This window comes from Choloepus didactylus, chromosome 2, assembly GCF_015220235.1.
Source record: "Choloepus didactylus isolate mChoDid1 chromosome 2, mChoDid1.pri, whole genome shotgun sequence".
NCBI classification, from domain to species: Eukaryota; Metazoa; Chordata; class Mammalia; order Pilosa; family Megalonychidae; genus Choloepus; species Choloepus didactylus.
This window is the reverse complement of record NC_051308.1, coordinates 63,348,810-63,367,043: the sequence shown is the minus strand read 5'-3', so window position 1 is coordinate 63,367,043 and position 18,234 is coordinate 63,348,810. Positions and strand designations below refer to the sequence as shown.

The following is an 18,234-nucleotide window of genomic DNA, read 5'->3' as shown; positions in this document are numbered from 1 at the left end:
TGGTAGCATGGAACTAGAGTCAAGGGGAATTAACACAAAACAACCTTTTGGGGGTGATGAAATATTGATTGCAGCAGTAATTACATCACTGAGTGCTTTGTCAAAACTCACTGAACTATACTTCTAAAACTGGTGACTTTTATTGGGTATAAATCATATTCAATAAATCTGTTTTGAAAAAAAAAAGTAAATAAAGCACCTTGAAAGAAAAATAATCTTTACATAAAATAGTAGTATTTTAATTTTCAACAGACTTATCTCTGCAGCTTGTACTAAAAGAGAGTTAGCAAAGCAACCTGAAAATCCCTGAAGAAATTTGAAATTGGAATGTCCAGGAACTTTTAGTTCATCTTACAATTGCAGGTTAAAAATCAATATTAATACCACATGATAATCTCAAAGAATAATACAACTTTATTTTTATAAAGTACATTCCTTTGCTCTATAATATGTGTATGATCACCTGTTTTCACTGCAGGAGAAATACAAATACAGTAGAAATAATTGATTAAATTTCTCAAGCAGAAAGTTTTTAAAAGACACTAACTTCAAATCTCTATCAATTGTTTTCTTTTTTATTCAAATGGTGTTCTAACATTTTGCCAAAAACCATGTTCCTTATGCAGGGAGCCTATAATATCAAGCAGAGCAATTCTCCCTAACATCTGTTTCACAAATTGGGATTGTCCCCTAATGGGTTGTATACAGTTTGGAAATTTATCAAACCTGTGAAAGCTATATTTCTATATAAAGTACTATATTTTTGGAGAAACAAAAATAAAATGAATACCACTTACAAATCAGTGTATTCTGACATCTCAAAGTGTGTCCCCAAATTAGAAACTGGCTGTTACAAAAAAAATAGTATGTAGATTTAATACATTGTTCTGAATTATTGCAATGTTTAAGGGATGTTACAACAAAACACGATAAATATGAAACACTCTCCATATTTAAAGTAGGTTTTGAGTCTAAAATAACAAAACAATAATGAAGAATAGTTTGTCTTGAATGCTGGTTCTTGAATTAAAATAAAAGAAATAGTATTAGCAACTGTGGATACTCTGAAAGCTCTCGACAGCTTTAGGTGTCAACAACAGTATCTACATATTAAAATGTTCACAAGTCACGTCTTTCTTTTTCCTCAAAATCAGTATGTCACCAAGAGCACTCTTACAGTTACCATGCATAGCCAAGGTGGTGGACCCCACCCACCCTCTCTGCAACACCTGCAGAGAAAATCAAGGGGAAGCTGAAGAAAGAGGGGAAACATGCCAAAGAGAATATGTACATGTACAAGAAAGATTATTTCAGATGAAATTAACTGAGCTGGGGAGCATGAGGCAGGGGTGGGGGGAGAAAAGGAGAAACTGAGCGTTGATACAACCTTTCAAAAAGATCAGCTATCAGGAAGTTCCATACTCAAAATAAAAAAAAAAATTTGTAAATTGTATCTTGTCAAAAAAAGACTTCTCCAATACTTAAAGGTGAAAGTGGAGACAGAATAGCTTTACAGGGAATGCACATTAGGTATGTCACTTCGTTTCTGTCCTGCATTTCTGCCTAACAGTAGGGGTGTAACCCCAGAACACTGAGTTCAAATTTGGCTTGGTAATTTGCTGCTATGGGACTTTGAGCACATTACTATTATATGTAAAATGTATATATATTATTATATACTACATAGAATATATATATATTCTATGTACTATTACATATATACATATATATTATTTACCTCAGTGTCTTCATCTCTACCCAAGACTAATTATGGTACCTACTTCAGAAACTCTGTAAGTGTGGTCCTGGGCATCTGCAGGGCTTCTGTTTGTTTGTTTTTTAAGCTCTCCAGGAGATGCTAATAAAAGGCTAGGTTTCAGAGCCACTAGACTAGATAAAATCTAAGATTTTTTTGTAGGTATAGTATTTTATGATCTTATACTCCAAGCAACCATGACTTCAAACTATACTGGATACTTAGGAATATTTTCTACTGCTCAAATTGCATGGCAGCTTCTACGAAAACAGGAGTTTCTCAAAAAAGTGTTAAATAATTATTTCTAAGAAAATAGACACTTCTATTTTACACTGGGAAAAATAAAGCTTCAGGGAAGTCAAGTAATAGGCCCAAATCAATGTCAGAATCTGGGGAAGGTTGTAGTTCACCTGAAACCTTCTGTGGTACCATACCCTACTTTCATGCCATTCTGCTCTATTATCCATGCATGTACACATTTTTATGGGTCCTGTAATTCATTCTGCCATTTCTAGGCAAGAAAAGTCTCAGATTCACTATATAATAATACCATAAATAGCGTATTTCTTTCATCTGTATATAAGAACAATCCAACTGTGTTTTTTGTTTCTGCATCTATAAAATTAAGATACAACCATCTACTTCACAGAGAGACACTAACAGGTACTGAGAGTAAGACCTGTGAACTTGGCAGGCAAAGTGTTAATCAAAATCAATAAAAGTTTAGCTGAACCCTAGGGTTGCAGGGCTAATATCTCTTCTCTTGTCAGGCCTCTGCTTCTTTGGAAACAAAAGTTCAGCATATTATTCCCAGAAATTCTGCACCCAAAGGAAAACCTGTTTATTTCAATAGGAATTTGACCTTTGCTCTAGGTGGAACCATCGCAGCTCTTGGATGAGAAGTTCCCACCCTTCTAATCCCTGAGCATGGCTCATACACACTTTACGGTATTTCGAATCTGTTCTCGGACCTCACATGAGGATCAATAAACACAGTTGCTTGGTTTGGATAGCCCTGCTCTGATAAAATCTGTGATATTCTAGCTATTTAACTATTTTCCTAGGAGCTTAGAGCCTAATAAAATTAGTTGACTTTACATGAAAGAATGGATACCCCTCATGCAGCCCCATCAGAAAGATTTAGGCTTAAAGTGAACACTTAGCAGTTACAAAGCTCAGAAATGGTGGTGGCAGTGTCCTCACAGCAGTCCTCCTAGAGCACTGAGGGGGATAACTGGTCATTAGAAAAGAAGAGTCATCACCATGTACATTTTTATTGTGGCCAATTTTATTTTATAACTGCATTGCTAGGGCACTTTATGGTAATATGGAGTTCACCCAATATTTATTTGCATATTTTAAAAAAATTCCCAAAGCAATACTTTTATATACAGTGTTCTCCCAACAGCAGTCAACTTTGGAGATGATCTATACTGTAGCCTTAAGGATGCAAAAACAATGATTCAAATCTCAATGCTGGGTAGGTTTATAGCGAAAAGCTGTGACACAAGATTTTCAGTCCTTTAACTAATTCTTCATCTAAAGCAAAGGAAATAAGCTTTGGAAAAGTTCAAGTTTGAACCTCTCATTTGCCTTTTATGTAAAAACACTTTATGCATTTTAAGTTGTACGATTCGTACAGTTCATATTGTTTGCTCTTTTTAGGCATTGCTTTAAGCTCTAAAATCATAAGAGTTCTAAGAAATCTAGGGTTTTGGTATATGATCATTAAATGGTTCCCGAAAGAAACCTATGGGGTATACTATCTGAAGGATAGTGATTTGATATATGTGTTGCATTTAACATGCATAGAATTCTAACTCTGTCCTGTCCTGAACTTCCTGTAGTCCACCTGAGGGTGCATGTACTAACAGACCTCAACAAAGCCCACAGCTGAGCGCTGAAGCAACACAGATAAAATGACGTATAAGTCAGCTTATCAAAGAGGTACTCATTTGTGACTCTAATCTTTTAAAACATTGCATATTTTAAATGACTTCATTTAAATAAAGTATGGTTGAAAAAAATATATAGCTTTCTTGACATACCACATTCAGTTAAACATTGCTGTTCCGTACCTTATTTTATTTTATTTTTTGGTATGTTGCATATTGCATCCAGAGCTACAGATTTTCCACAGTGCTTTTCAGCCTCATTCAAGTATAACAAAAGTAGAAATCTATAGAAGCTCTAAGGTTAAACAAACTGTACATCATAAAAAAAATTAACTTAATTTACAGACAGTCAAAAAGTATTGGCATTGCCCTTTATAAATCATAGCAAAGATACATCACAAGGGATATTAAAATCTACATATGTGATCACCATACAAATGCCATTTAGATTTATGTGGTGCAAAACCGAGGATTTGTTGAATGTACACAGGTGGAATCAGCATTTTGCACTATACATATTTCTTTCAAAGTAACAGTATTGTCAATACTAATCTAAGGTACTGGATTTTTGTATTGCATATTTATTGTTGCTGAGGCAGTTAGTTACGATACAATAATGCAATATCCACAATTACTTTAAATAAACAAAAACATTTTTCCTTCCAACAATATAAAGAATATATTTTTTTTCTCTAAAATCACACAGAACATTGCTACATACAGTTTTACACAAATACTGAAAACCATGACCTTAATGCATCTGCTGGAAAAGCAGATGGGCACATTTATATTTTAAATTATGCAAGAAAAAATATTGCACAAAATCCTATTATTTTCAAAATAAAATATGCATCTGTCTAAATGCACATAGTTCCTATTTCTTGACCAAATCAAAATGTTAACTGGCTTAGACAAAACAATTCTGCCTCTTATAATAAGCTTTTAAAAACATACACTAACAATATTACTGGGCTCAACATAGGAAAGATGTCAATTCTGACATAAGCATTTGTAAAAACTATTTGCTATTTTAAGAAGTGCTTTGGGGAGATGAGATTTGGGGATTCCTTTTACATTCTTTAATTTATATACTGATTTACAAAATCTATTCAGAATCAGGGTCTTTTATGTTAAACAAAAATGAAGTTGCATTAGAAAAATTTTCCTGAAAATCCAAATTTTCTACAAGAGATTGAAGGTCTACTGATTATGAGAATATTCACAGTTTTCTCCTCTTCATCAAGAGTTTACTTCTTCACCTTATGTAAGACACAACTAATTCATTAGCAGTCCTGGATCCTACTATTAGGATATTAGCACATAACCCTAACAACAGCACCGTCAAATACTCTTTGAATTTAAAAAGGGGAGACTTTCTGGAGAATGCCGTTTTCAAGGTAAAAACAGTGAAACCTGAATTCCCATCAACATGCATCCACACCCTCAGTTATTCCTAAGCTAATTAAAGTCGCTGTAAGTATTGGAAAGGAGCATCATTCTATTAGAGGGCCCTGGGCTGCCTGGTGAAAAGACAGAGCAGAATGGTGATAAAGAATTAGATAGATAATAGATAATGACACACAGTTTCTAAAAGAGTCTTAGAATCTGTTCTTCAAAAGTGGATATCTTGGATACCAGCATTATTTTACTTAGTACAATAATGAGAAAGATATTGAAATAAGAAACAGAACTATGGTTCTGTACTTGCAGCATAGTTTAAGTATCTCTCTCTCTCTCTCTCTCTATATATATATATATATATATATACATATACATATATACATATACACACACACACACACACATATATACATATATATATATACCTTTTCTTTTTTGTGTATTTAAAATCTTGGGCTAATAACTTCTAAGCAAAGTATTTATTACTATCATCATCATCATCATCATCATTATCATTTTAACAAAGATTTGCAGTTCCTTTTCCTTTTAATTGTTTTCTTCAGACAAGAGACTACTTTGATTATTTTATTTCTCCACATCCTCAGATGCTGTACCATGCATATGACTGGTACAAAAATTCAGTTAAGTGTTTTCTAAATGAATGAGTTAGTAATTTTTTAAAAAAAGAAAAATAATCATGCTATATTTTGACGCCTTTCTAAAATTTGCTAAAGTAGGTAACTGTCAAAATATGCCACACCTAAAACACTTTCACTTATCAAAATGATGGCTCCTAAATTCACATACTACTCTATCCACCTGAAATCCCATGGATGCGATATCTAAGAGTAACAGGATAAAAGTTAGAGTAGGATTTGGAGAGAATCATGACAATTTTAGAAGCCGTATAAAGGACTGGGTATCAAAGCCAAAAATCTTATTTGTTTATACAATTCTGGGGTATAACAAGTGTTGCTTCTTTGAAAAAAAGTGTAGTTTTTTTTCCCAACAGAATAGCAGGGAAGCTTACAAAATATGTGGTTTCATTACAATAGAAAATATGGACGCAGTAGAAAATAAGGTAACACTTTTGTTTATTTCAGAACTTACCTTAATTTCACTTCATTTTCACTATACTACCATAATACTGGGAAGGTAAGTTTAAAAACAGATTTTGAATATTCAAAATATTTAATGGCTTGAAATACCAATACTTGCTAGTAGTCTTTTGGATTTTTTCAAGAATAACTTGCAGAGTTTTCTTTTTGTTTCTGTTTTTAACATGGACGTTAACAGCTGAGTTTGTATGCTAAAATAAGGCACAAATCACTTTCAAATATCCTAAGAAAAATAGCTATTTGTTAGTGACTAAAAAGCCACCAAACAACACAGTCATATAGACAAACAAGTTGTGAGGTGACTGAAAGATAGAAAAAGAACTTACATTTCTGAGGCCATGAAATTTACTAAGCAAATGGACTAAAACACAAATTTGGCCTATGCTTCACTTAAGATACTTCATTCTTCAGACTATGATTTCTGAAGCAAAACAAAACAAAACAAAACAAAAGTCATTCCAAAATCCATAAAAAGCCTGCCTTATATTCTTTTTGCAAATTATGAAGGAATGTTGGTCAAGCAGATTAACAACCAGAGTGAACTTTTTTCCTTTTCAATTAAAATGGCTCTTCTGATACACAGTCTTCTTCTCTTTTATACTTCAATACAGTAAAATGGAATTTTGTAAGGAGCACATAAAGGAGGAATTTGACAAGGCCCTTAAGTTCTACATCTGTGTTAAAAGTAAGGATTAAATATGTTTTTCCTTAATATATAGAGAGTCAAACCTTAGAAGATAAACAAAATTTGTCTTCCTTTATAAAACATGAATGGATAATTGTCCCAATTAAAACATATCCATTTAGATTTTGGAATGTATAAAAACAAACAAACAAAAAAAAAAAAACTTTGTCTCCCTTTTTAAATAATTTGAAGACTGTGACCTGAATATATGTTTTTAAGCAAGGTTTTAATGACCCCTTGCAGGATTTTTTTAAACTGAAAATTACAGTATTTTGGTAAATGTTTTAGAGTTCATTTCTGATGGGGTTCTTGAATGGTTTCTCAAACACCTTTTCTAGTAAGACAATTAAAAAAATATCATCATCCATGATTGGGCATGTATAAGGCAGATATACTGAACATACTAATTAACATCACTGGATTTTTATAACATCACTGGATTTTTTCCAGACAGTAACTGCCCATCATTAGTCTAGCTTATCATGAAACATGCAATGCATGATTTCTTCTCAGATGAATTTCAAAGTTTAAAAGTGAGTATGAGGGAGCAAAGGCAAATCTGTACAGAAGAATTCCAAATAATTTATGTAGATACTCTGCCCTAAAGGAAGGGGAGCATGACTTCTGCATAGTGACTTCCTTCCAAAGAGTACAGTACGGAAAAGGAGGGAAGAGGGGATTTTAAAGCAGAGAAACCTGACAAACACTACCTCAGTTGGGTAGTGCTCAAGGTCAATATTATCATTCATAAATTATGTTGACAATATGCACCCTTGATAAGCTATAATGAAAATGATACTTAACTCTGTGATCTTCTTCCCAAATATCCATCATCCCAGTCTAACCATGGAAAAAGCATCAGAAATATTCCAGTTGAGGGGCATTCTACAATACGCCTGACCAATACTTCTCAAAACTTGTCAAGGTCATCAAAAACAAGAATCTGAGAAAATGCCTCAGCCATGGGGACTCTAAATGTAAAGTGGTATCCTGAATGGGTTTGAGGAACAGAAAAAGGACATTAGGTAAAAACTAAGGAAATGTGAATAAAGTATGGATTTTATTTAATAATAATGTTCATATTGGTTCATTAATTGTTATTAATATAAGATGTTAATAATAAGGGAAACTGTGGGTGGGGTGTATGGGGATTCTCTGCAGTTGTACTATCTTCTCAATTTTTCTATAAACTTAAAACTTCTAAAAATAAAATCAATTATTTTAAAAAGTAAACTTGAGAACGATCATATAAAGGATTTTGACAGATAATTATTATTTAAGGAAAAAAAAGAGAAATTTTTTTATCAGAACAGTTTATGTTGCATTTGGCTTTCTGGGGTTGGACTCCTATATAGCAAAGGCATACAGAGAGACTGAAAAGTTTTTTGTGTCTCACTTGTAAACAGAAGTTATTAACTTCACATTGTAATTCAGCACTTCATATATTTCACTGAGCAAAAGTTAAGTTTGTACCTTTAAAAATTTTGGAAAACATGGCTGCAGTGTCCTTCTATAAGCAAACTAAACATTTCCACAAGAAAGCTTTTTAACTTTGAAAAGATTAATTTTAACCTTGATTCAATAAATAGAAAAGTTGTTATTGCTCTGCAGAACACTAGTAACTTGTCCTTCAAAAACTTACATGTAAGTCCATAAATTATTTCAGTATGCTTAATATAGCTTAAGATTAAGGCAATTAGTGGGTCAACAGTTTCAGCAGTTTCAAGCTAGTTTTGATATCTTGATCAGTTCATGCTTAACCAGATTAGTATAGTAGCTACTAGTTAAGTGCAAGGGTTACATATGCATACTTAGTTTAAATAAAATGAATGGCATTAAGCACCAAATACTGGGAAGTCATATGTTCTGTACATACTTTCAACATACATACACACTAGTACCTGATTTAAAGCACAGTAGAAGAATTAGCTTTACATTTAAAAATCAATGAATAACATATACCTATGAGATGAATGAGTGGGGGAAATGCATGTTCGAAATGAAAATCAATTTTTAAATAGTAAGATTCATTATTCCTACAAATACTTCTGTTTATTATATAGATTACATGGAATCTAAAAGTGTCTGGACAGAAGCTCAGATGCAAGTGACTGACCCTTAATTGCTGATTTAAGCTTGGTTTCCACTTCTGTTTTCTTCTGAAATGTTTAAACCTTGTTGGAAGGCAGATGCTATGTGACATAATGACACTACTTCATGAAGCAGTCCAACATCTTCTGAAGTGTCTTTGGTGTCCTTCCTTTCTTTTTCCCAAGGAACAAAAGTAGACAGGTGTCGCCCAAGGCTGGGTATAAGCAGATCACTGGAAGTCTGGCATAGTGTTTCTTTCTCCTCTGTTCTTCCTTTGTCAGTTTGGGAAACTTCAGGGGGAGCTAGCTGGAAATCCAATCCTGAAGTAGACACTGGCTTTTCGGCTACAGTAGGGTCACTCACATTGTCAGCGCTGAGGTGTTTTTCACTGTTTTCCTCCTTTAGGATAAACCGAGAATCTGTCAAACTGCCAGAGGGAACGTGCTTCTTGGGAGATGGAGGGAGATGTTTGCCTTGGAGGGCACTATCATCCTGACCAAGATGCCACTCTGTTTGATCACCAGAACCACCACAAAGTAGGGCCAGATTATTCTCACTAGGAGCATTGGATTTATTCTGAAAGAATGAATGAACAGTAAATTCAGAAAATTTTTATAAGATTCTAGCATTTCCTTAGCAATATTTTTTTTTTTTCCTCCATTTTGGAGGTCATGTTAATGTCTTTAAGATTGGGAACCTGAAGTCACTCCCAGAGAAAATACAGCATGAACAGTTAATTCTGAATATCTCTAAAGGCTCTATTAACAGGAACAATATGGGATTGACTTTGGTGTCCATGACCTTGCAATTCTCACAAAGAAAATTCCAACTAGATTATATTATCAGTGCTAAGTTCTGTGGTCACTTACAATAAAAACAGGGCTGCCATTAGCATACTTCTATCTCTCATTATTTTAAAGCAGTTCATTGCTCATTTTTGAAGCAACAAAATGGAAAAATGATTTCAATGAATACATTTATTAAAAAAATTTTTGAAGATCCATGAAATATAGAAAAGGAAAATCAGGCTTGTTTTGTTTTTTAAAAAAAATCCCAGAAGATAACCATAAAATTAATTGCAAAAAAATATTATTGCTTGACAAAAAAATTTTAGTTAATGACAATCACCAGAATTAGACAAATGAAAGGTAAATGCAGGAATTTTGTTACTAGAAATAATCTTTAACGATTACATTTTAACAGATTTTTGAAGTGCTGACATTTACCTATTAGAGGTTGAACACTTCCACCAGCTCAGATTATAAGATCAGACAATCACAGCAAGGGCAAAAATGTTTTCATTTACTTTTAATAAGTTGAAAAAAATCAACTAACCGTAGATTTGTAATCAATGTCATCCATTGATCTGAAGAAATCCAAGCTCTTTGCTGCTGCTAGCTTTCCTTGATCTGAGCTGTGTGTGCTCAGTGTATCAAGGATCTCTCCTAGTAAGTCCATTTCACCTGAGTAAGGAGTCTTTACTCTTGTTTCAACAGAATCATCACTTTCATAAAAATAACCAGAAGTTTCTTCGCCATCTTCAGAAGATAACCTAAAGGAAAATAAAACATGCAGTAGTAGCTATATAACCATATATGCTGCCTGGAAGCAACCTCTCACCAATGACATTCAATTAATAATGAGCAAGTTTTAAAACCAAAATGATAATCCAATGGAACAACATCAAAATCGATAATTGGTCCATGGCCATTCTTTTTAGTGATGTATATACCAATTAAAATACTGTATATTTTGAGAACACACATTAAAAGGAAACAAACAAAAAAGTTTATGGTACCTTATCAAACTGGAAACAGAAGCAGAGACTTCTCACATAATCTAATTCTGTGGGATTTGAGACCTTTACCTTAGAATTATTGGATTTAACACTTGTAAAGACTGCTATAGCATATTTTATGTGATTTTCCTTTTAAGTATTCATTTACTTTAGAGAAGGCTGAATATTCCTTTATATTCAGAGATAGATTTCATGGAGAAAAAAATGTCCATTTTGTTATCTCAATATATTCCTAAAATTGTTTAAAAGTATTATATTTGCTCTTTTGATTATCACCATAGACTCCCTCTCCCCCCACCCCACCACCAAGATCCGATTTGTTTCAATTAACTGTTATCTCTTTTCCTAATGTCAGGAGGGTAAGAGCCTAATTTAGGTGGGTTTCTTTTCCTCCTTTAACACTGTCTCAGATATTTCTGTAAGCATTATTGCTTTCCAAGAAAACAATATATTAGAAGCCTAACTTGGCTTTCACTGTCCCAAGATTTATCCCCCCATTAGGGAGCACTGGTTCCTTTTGCTGAAGAATAATACAATGGACCAGGATCTGAGCTCAAGGAGTATACACACAGAATCTGAGCTCAGGGAGTACAAAATCCTTTAAAACATTTTTTTGTAACCTCTAACTTCTGCCATTAAGCCACAGCACTTAATAGGACACCAAAATTTACTACTTACTTGCTAGCTCTTTCAACGTCATCATCATCATCATCATACAGGGCACCATCAAGGCTCTTAAGAGGCCTTTTTACGTGTGCCTATGGAGAGGAATTGACAATAAACTGGCATCAGCAGTTTCAAGTTCCCTTGGTACATTTTAACAGAACAGTTTGATTGCATAAGGAACACTTTTATCAGAAATACGCATTCAGGGATTTTAATACTACTCAATAATTTGACAAACTGGGACAGGAGGGAGGGAAAGAAATCAGGTAATCAATGCTTACTGGCTCCTCAAATAACACAAAAAAGCGAAAATAAACCCCTGGATTGAATACCTGTGTACATATGCACAATCACACAGTCTGTCAGTCCCTGATTTAGGAATATTTGACTTAAGACAATCATGACCCTCTACACCCATCACCCAGTTTCAACAATTATCAATATTTGTCTTTTTTTTTCTAAATTCCCCATCCAAATTCTCCCCCACCCCAAGTATTCCAAAGCAGTGTTTCTCAAACTGTATTGTGCATATAAACTGCTTGGCGATCTTGTTAAAAATGTAGATGCTGATCCAATAGTTCTGGGGTGAGGCCTGCAGTTTCTTCATTTCTAATAAGCTCCTAGCTAATGTCAATGCTACTGGATCTGTGGGTCACACTCTGAATCACAGGGTTTTAAAGCAAATCCCAGAGCATCTATCACGTCTCCTGTATACACCTCATTACGTATGCTTAACAGGTAAGGATTTTTTTAAACACAACCAATATACCATTATTGTACCTAACAAATTAACAATTATTCCTAATATCTTCTGATACTCAGATAATATTCATATCCCCAAGATTACTCCAAAAAATGTTTTAGTTGGTTTACTTGTTTAACATTACATTTGGTTAGTATGTCTTTCAAGTCTCTTTCACAGAACTATTAGTTCCACTGACCCCCTCTTTATGCCATTTGTGTACTTTAACATGTTATTCTATCTTCATTTCCTATAAACTGATAGCTACATCTGGAGGCTTAGTTAGATTCAGTTTCTTTTTCTCATTCTTCATGTTTTTGGCAAGAAAACTCCACAAGTGTTGATACATACTTTGCATTTCATTGCATTAGGAGGCACATTGTTTAGATTCTACATTTCTGGTAGAGCTAAGACTGATTAATGGCTTCAGGTGTGGTCAGCTGATACATTCATTATAAATTTCCTTATCAACCTTTCACTTGATGGATTTAGCATCCTTTGATAACTATTGGCTAGATCCATTATTTCATTAGGGGCCGCAAAATGATGCTTTTCTAATGCATTCCTTCTATATTTATTTGTTGGCATTCTGTAAAGAATTTCATCTCATTAACTATTTGGCTATCCTGAAATACATCGTTTTAAGAACAACCAGGATAAATCCTGATTCTTTCATTTTATTTAACAATTCTCAGAGTAATGAACTCATGCTCTAACAATCTCTAAAAGCAAGCCATGAGGTTCTGTTTTGATTATCATGATTTGTGTATATTTGATGTGGTTCAACCTTTCTTCTTCATGTTCATACTGCCCCAACTGTGAATTATATCAAGATTATGTTTTTTTAAAATAGCCCTAATCTTTTAGAGTTATAACATGAAATATTTACAGATTAAATGATATGCTGTTAGGTATTTACTTCAAAATAATCCAGTTGTGGGTAGGGATATTGGGGGGGGGGTAATAATGAAGTAAGATTGGCACATGAGTTGATCCTTATTGAGGTTGTTAAAAGGTACCTGGGAAATCCTATAAGCTTCTCTTTACTTTTGCATATGTTTAAAATTTTCAAAATATAACTTTTTAAAAATGTCCCATGTTTGGCCAGGAGTAACCCCCACAAGTGGGTTTCTGTGTCCTTTAGGCATAACCTGAAAGTCTTTGTTATCAAAAGCTTCTTACTTTTGGCACAAGAAGATATCTTACTTCATTTTACACATTTTCTACACCAAACCTGGAATCAGCCCTCTTCCCTGAGGACCCTGATTCCTTCAAGTGGGAAACAGTATTAGAGCCAGGGTCTGGGGGCTTGTAGAGCTCATGCCCACCACAACCGGAATGGCACCTTGTTGAATGGGCAGCACCAAACCCGAATTTGGAGACTTCAGATTCAGAGGAGTACCTTTCTGCCTTCTGACTTGGATTTCCCAATCTAGATCACTGTCTTCTTTTATGAGAGACATAAAGAATAAGCAAATTTCCAGAACCCTATAGGAATTGACTCTACTCCTCTACCACCTCTATGCCACTGAGTGAGAGGCCAAAAGGAAAGATTAAGTGGAGAAATATGTTCTTGGGACATCCTACTTGGAATATGTAGTGTTTTCCCATAAGTACAGTGATTAGAAGTATAACTAGAATCTTGAGGACCTTGAGGACATAATGTTGAGTGAAATAAGTCAGATAAAAAAGGAGAGACATTGTATGTTACCAGTAATGTGAACTCCATGGAAAATGTAAAACAAATGTCTTTTATTGTAGAATACAGGGGACCTAGAGAGAGACAGCAGCTAGTGAAGAGGGAATGATAGTCTAGTAAGAACAGATAAGATATTGAGGATAATCTTAATGAAACGGGAATGCTCAGGAATGACTGGTTTGTTAATTTTCTTGTAGTATGATAGGAGCATATTGGAAGCAATGAAGTTATTTCAGGATATTCTTTTTCCTATTCCTTTATTTTGTAATGTTTTTTTAATTTTTTGATAACTAAAGTTTGATTTAAAAAATAGAAATACAATTAGGATCTATAACTGTAATATCACTTTACCACTGTAAGTTTAATGTATAAGAATTAAGGAGAAATTTGTGTGATGGTCTAGGAACATAACCACCACTTACAACATTATTTCTGTGGGAAAAATACATTTCACTCACCCCCACATCTAAAACTCACAAACTATAATGCAACTCTTTGTTTCTAAAGTTAAGTCATCATTATTATTATACTGAGCTCTGTCTACATATACTTAGCATTATTCCAGTTAGGGACCCTGAATTTAATTTTTTCCTTAAAAACAAAAAAAACAATAATATTATTAAAAAAAAAACAAACAGAACTATGAGGCACTAAGACTTTATGCTGCTATTTTGTCAAGTCATTACTGCTTACTTTAGAACTAAATCAAGAAGATTTGACAATAAATAACTTTCTATTTGTAGATTATCTTGCAAAGCACTTTCACCTACACACAGTGGTAGATGCAGGGAATACATTGTTGAGTAAGGTCTAATCTCTGTCAGTAAGCAGCTCAGAGTCTAATGAACCTCACAATAAATCTGGAGGCAAATCAGGCAGGCTCCATAATTGGCCCAAGATCACACACCTTAGCAAGAACAGGAATAGAAAAAAAAAATCAGTCTTTCTTTGTTATGCTGTATGTCCCTTTTTCCTTTTTTTTCCACAAAAGCCACTTTTATGTTCACTGTCATACCAGTGCATGCAAGGCATCCTTTGCCATAATTTCCCTTCCTCTTCTTACCTGGAAAAATACTACTTATCCTTCAACACCTGGCTCAAATGTAACCTCTTCAAGCCTTACTCCTACCTGGTAAGCGATGCACTGTGAGGCCACATATTTGGCAAACACTTGATGACTGTATTAGCAATCACACTGTATTACTTGTTCAGGTGTTTGCCTAGCCCACTACACTCAGAAGTCACTCTAAGTGGGATCCAAATCTCATACCTATCTGTGCCCTTTGTGCTCTTTTGTATGTCTTCCCAGTATGGAAGACAGCAGCATATATATAATAGTGGCTTAATGGATGTTTGTGGAATAAAGAGATGGTAAAAAATTCAAAGAAAAATGAGATGTGGCTATTGCCTTACTTTTCAGGGAGTGCACAGTAGCAGCTTTCAGTAGGTAGTCAATAAATACTTGTTGAAGGAAAAAAAAGGAGAAATGGCTTCCTGTTGCTCTTCATTATCAGGGCCTGTAAATCCAGATCTGCCCCAGATTCACTTTGTTCTAATCCACAGAGCATCACCATGGCCTTCTCTCAATCCTCATGGTTGCCCTGACATTACTACCACAGACCTTTGCACATATGGGCTCCTCTAACTGAAAAGCTCTTCTCTTACATTTATCTCCTTCCTATCCCCACATCTCTGCTTATGTACATTTATTCTTACTTAAAATTCTCATTTCTCACCTACCCCATATCTGAGCCTATTACCTACCTTATCTTACACACTGCCACAGTCTCTAAGATGCTGACAGAATGACTGAAAGCAACTCTAATCTTGCTCTACCCCTCTTTAACTAAATCTTTTAATGGTTCCTTACAGTTTACAGGATAAAGCTCATACTGCTTACCTTTGCACAGAGGCATCTGGCCAAGATGACTTCTCTACAGGCTTCACTTACCAACACTACCAAACCATCTACCTTTCTCACAATGAGTCTACACATGTACTGAGGGGTCTACCAGGACTTCCCTGACTCACCAACTTATGTGCCCCCTTGTATGTTTCTAGAGCACAACAAATACACCTATTTGTCATGGGACTTATCACACTATACTGTGATCATAGTTAAATTCTCTTTCCACTGCTATACAGTGAGGTCTTGATGGCAAGTACCTTAATAAGTTATCTCCGTACCCTCAGAACAGAGCACAGTGTGTAGTACATACTGGTGCAGGAAAACTAGAAAAGACTTTGAAAATGGCAAAGATTATTATCGGGTGTGGTATCAGTGGATTTCTGGATGTTGTCTAGAAGACCTTGTGGGGTTATCTGATTCTATAGCGGTCTGCACCTATCATTTTGCCAGAACATAACTGGACAAATTGATTGTGCAACCAAGGCCTTACCTGAAGTGGCAGGTTATGATGAGCCACTATTGTGAAACAAAGATTGGCTGGACTTATGACACAAAACTCTACAAAACTCTCCCAGGAGAAAGGGCCTGATGCTTGCCTGACTGAGTCCAATCTCACAGGTGATTAAGAAGGCTCTTTCCTGCAGTCCAGGGACCTTAGCAAATTTGAAGAGCCTCAAGATGAATTCAGTCTAATTTATAGGTATTTCGGGTAAAACATGGTGGAAAGGTTTCTTGGGCTTAGCTTCCTAGCCTCAAGATAGTAAATAACAGAGACTTTTAAAAACCCAATCTAAAATTTCTAATGAAAAATTCTGGACAGAAATAAATTCTGTAGTCTTAGCTGGTCCTATATGACTCTAGACTTACAAAGCATACTCAAGGAGGCATATATGGTTAACTAACATTCTTGCTGCCCGAATGTAAGAAATCAGCTAATCCTAATGAGAACAGCCTCTTTTGTGATCAACAATAATCTGAGATTTTATGATCACAAGTGGGGAGAGTGTCAGGAAAACCGTAAAAGACTGAAAAGGCAAAAAAAAAAAAAAAAAAAAAAAAAAAAAAAATTACTGGTGTCTTTTCAATGGAATATTGGGTATTTTCTTGTATTCCCTTCCAGGATTTTCTGATACTAGAGAGGCCTGCAGCATTTGTGGTCTCTATTTTGTAACTCTGTTGAGAGAGAAGTTAACTTGTGGAGGACTTACAGCAATGCAAATGCTTCTTGTCCATAAAAATGCAAGTAAATTTTGTCCAGTAGAGGTAGTTATTACAGAATGGACATTGGTAATTTTTTAATTCATTCACATATTCATTTCAGCATTCTTGACTGTCCCACGTCTGTTCTTCAGATCATTTTTTTGTACCAGTTTTTTACATCTTACTTTACTGGTTCCCTCATTAATTAATGAGCTCAATAAAATTTTTAAGTTGACCTCTGAAGGTTAGTAGGTGTACCATTTGGATATATTATATCCCCTAGAAAAACCATGTTTTTTAATGCAGTCTTGTGAGGAAGACTTATTAGTCTTTCGATTAGGGTGGAACCATTTTGATTGAATGTTTCCGTGGAAATGTGACCCACTCAACTGTGGGTGAGAACTCTGATCATATCATTTTCATGGAGGTGAGGCCATGCCCATTAAGGGTGGGTCTTAATTAGATCAATGGAGTCCTTTAAGAGATCTCACACAGATAGCAGGGAGGACAAAAATACCCCAAGAGAAACTGAGAGAGACATTCTGGAGAGAAGCTAAGAATTTATATTTGGAGATGCTAGGAGATGCAGACAGAAGGACTCTTAGAGATGTTAAGCTAAGAGATGAAGCCCAGAGTCTGCCCTGGAGAAGCTAAGAGAGGACCCCCAGATGCTTAGAGAGAAACACCCTGGGAGAAAGAAGCAAGGATGTACAGGAGCTGAGAGAGAGGAGCAAAGACAGAAGCCCAGAGACATTTTGGAGAAAGCCATTTTGAAACACAACCCAGGAGCAAAGGACCAGCAGATGCCAGAAGGCACGTGCCTTCCCAGTTGAGAGAGGTGTTCTGATGCCATTGGCCTCTCTTGTTGATGCCTTATTCTGGACACTTCTATGGTCTTAGAACAGTAACTCTGTAACCTAATAAATCCCCTTTATAAAAGCCAATCCATTTCTGGTATTTTGCATAACGGCAGCATAAGCAAACTGGAACGGTAGGTGTTAGGTAGATAATAAGAGGGAACAACATGTGCAAAGCACCTGAGGTGGGATGATCAGCACAAATATAAGGGATTAAAAACAACTATTGGTGCACTGTGGGTGAGAGTCCTGTGTTAACACACAGGGTTTTTAAGAGGCTCATTAATCTTGCAGTTACCCTTTTACATGGAGGACATATGCTAAAAGGCAAAAGGCTGTGTAAATTTAAACTCCTGGGGGTTATAAGAAAGTGGGGAGATTGGAGATCTAGCCAAAAAGTGTGGGAGATAAAAACTG

The 18,234-nt window shown here is 35.0% G+C and overlaps 1 protein-coding gene across 3 annotated transcripts in view; it reads right to left on the bottom strand.

The window, feature by feature from the left end:
• Positions 1-1,409: 1,409 nt before the first annotated feature.
• Positions 1,410-18,234, bottom strand: part of DENND1B (DENN domain containing 1B) — a 282,470-nt gene continuing 265,645 nt past the window's right edge. For all 3 annotated transcript variants that reach the window (XM_037825101.1, XM_037825100.1, XM_037825102.1), the window contains 3 exons: positions 11,423-11,502; positions 10,282-10,498; positions 1,410-9,522 (listed from right to left, as the gene is read on the bottom strand). In XM_037825101.1, the coding sequence (XP_037681029.1) occupies positions 8,986-9,522; positions 10,282-10,498; positions 11,423-11,502 (834 nt within the window). In that variant the 3' untranslated portion in view covers positions 1,410-8,985. The remainder of the gene's footprint in view (positions 9,523-10,281; positions 10,499-11,422; positions 11,503-18,234) is intronic.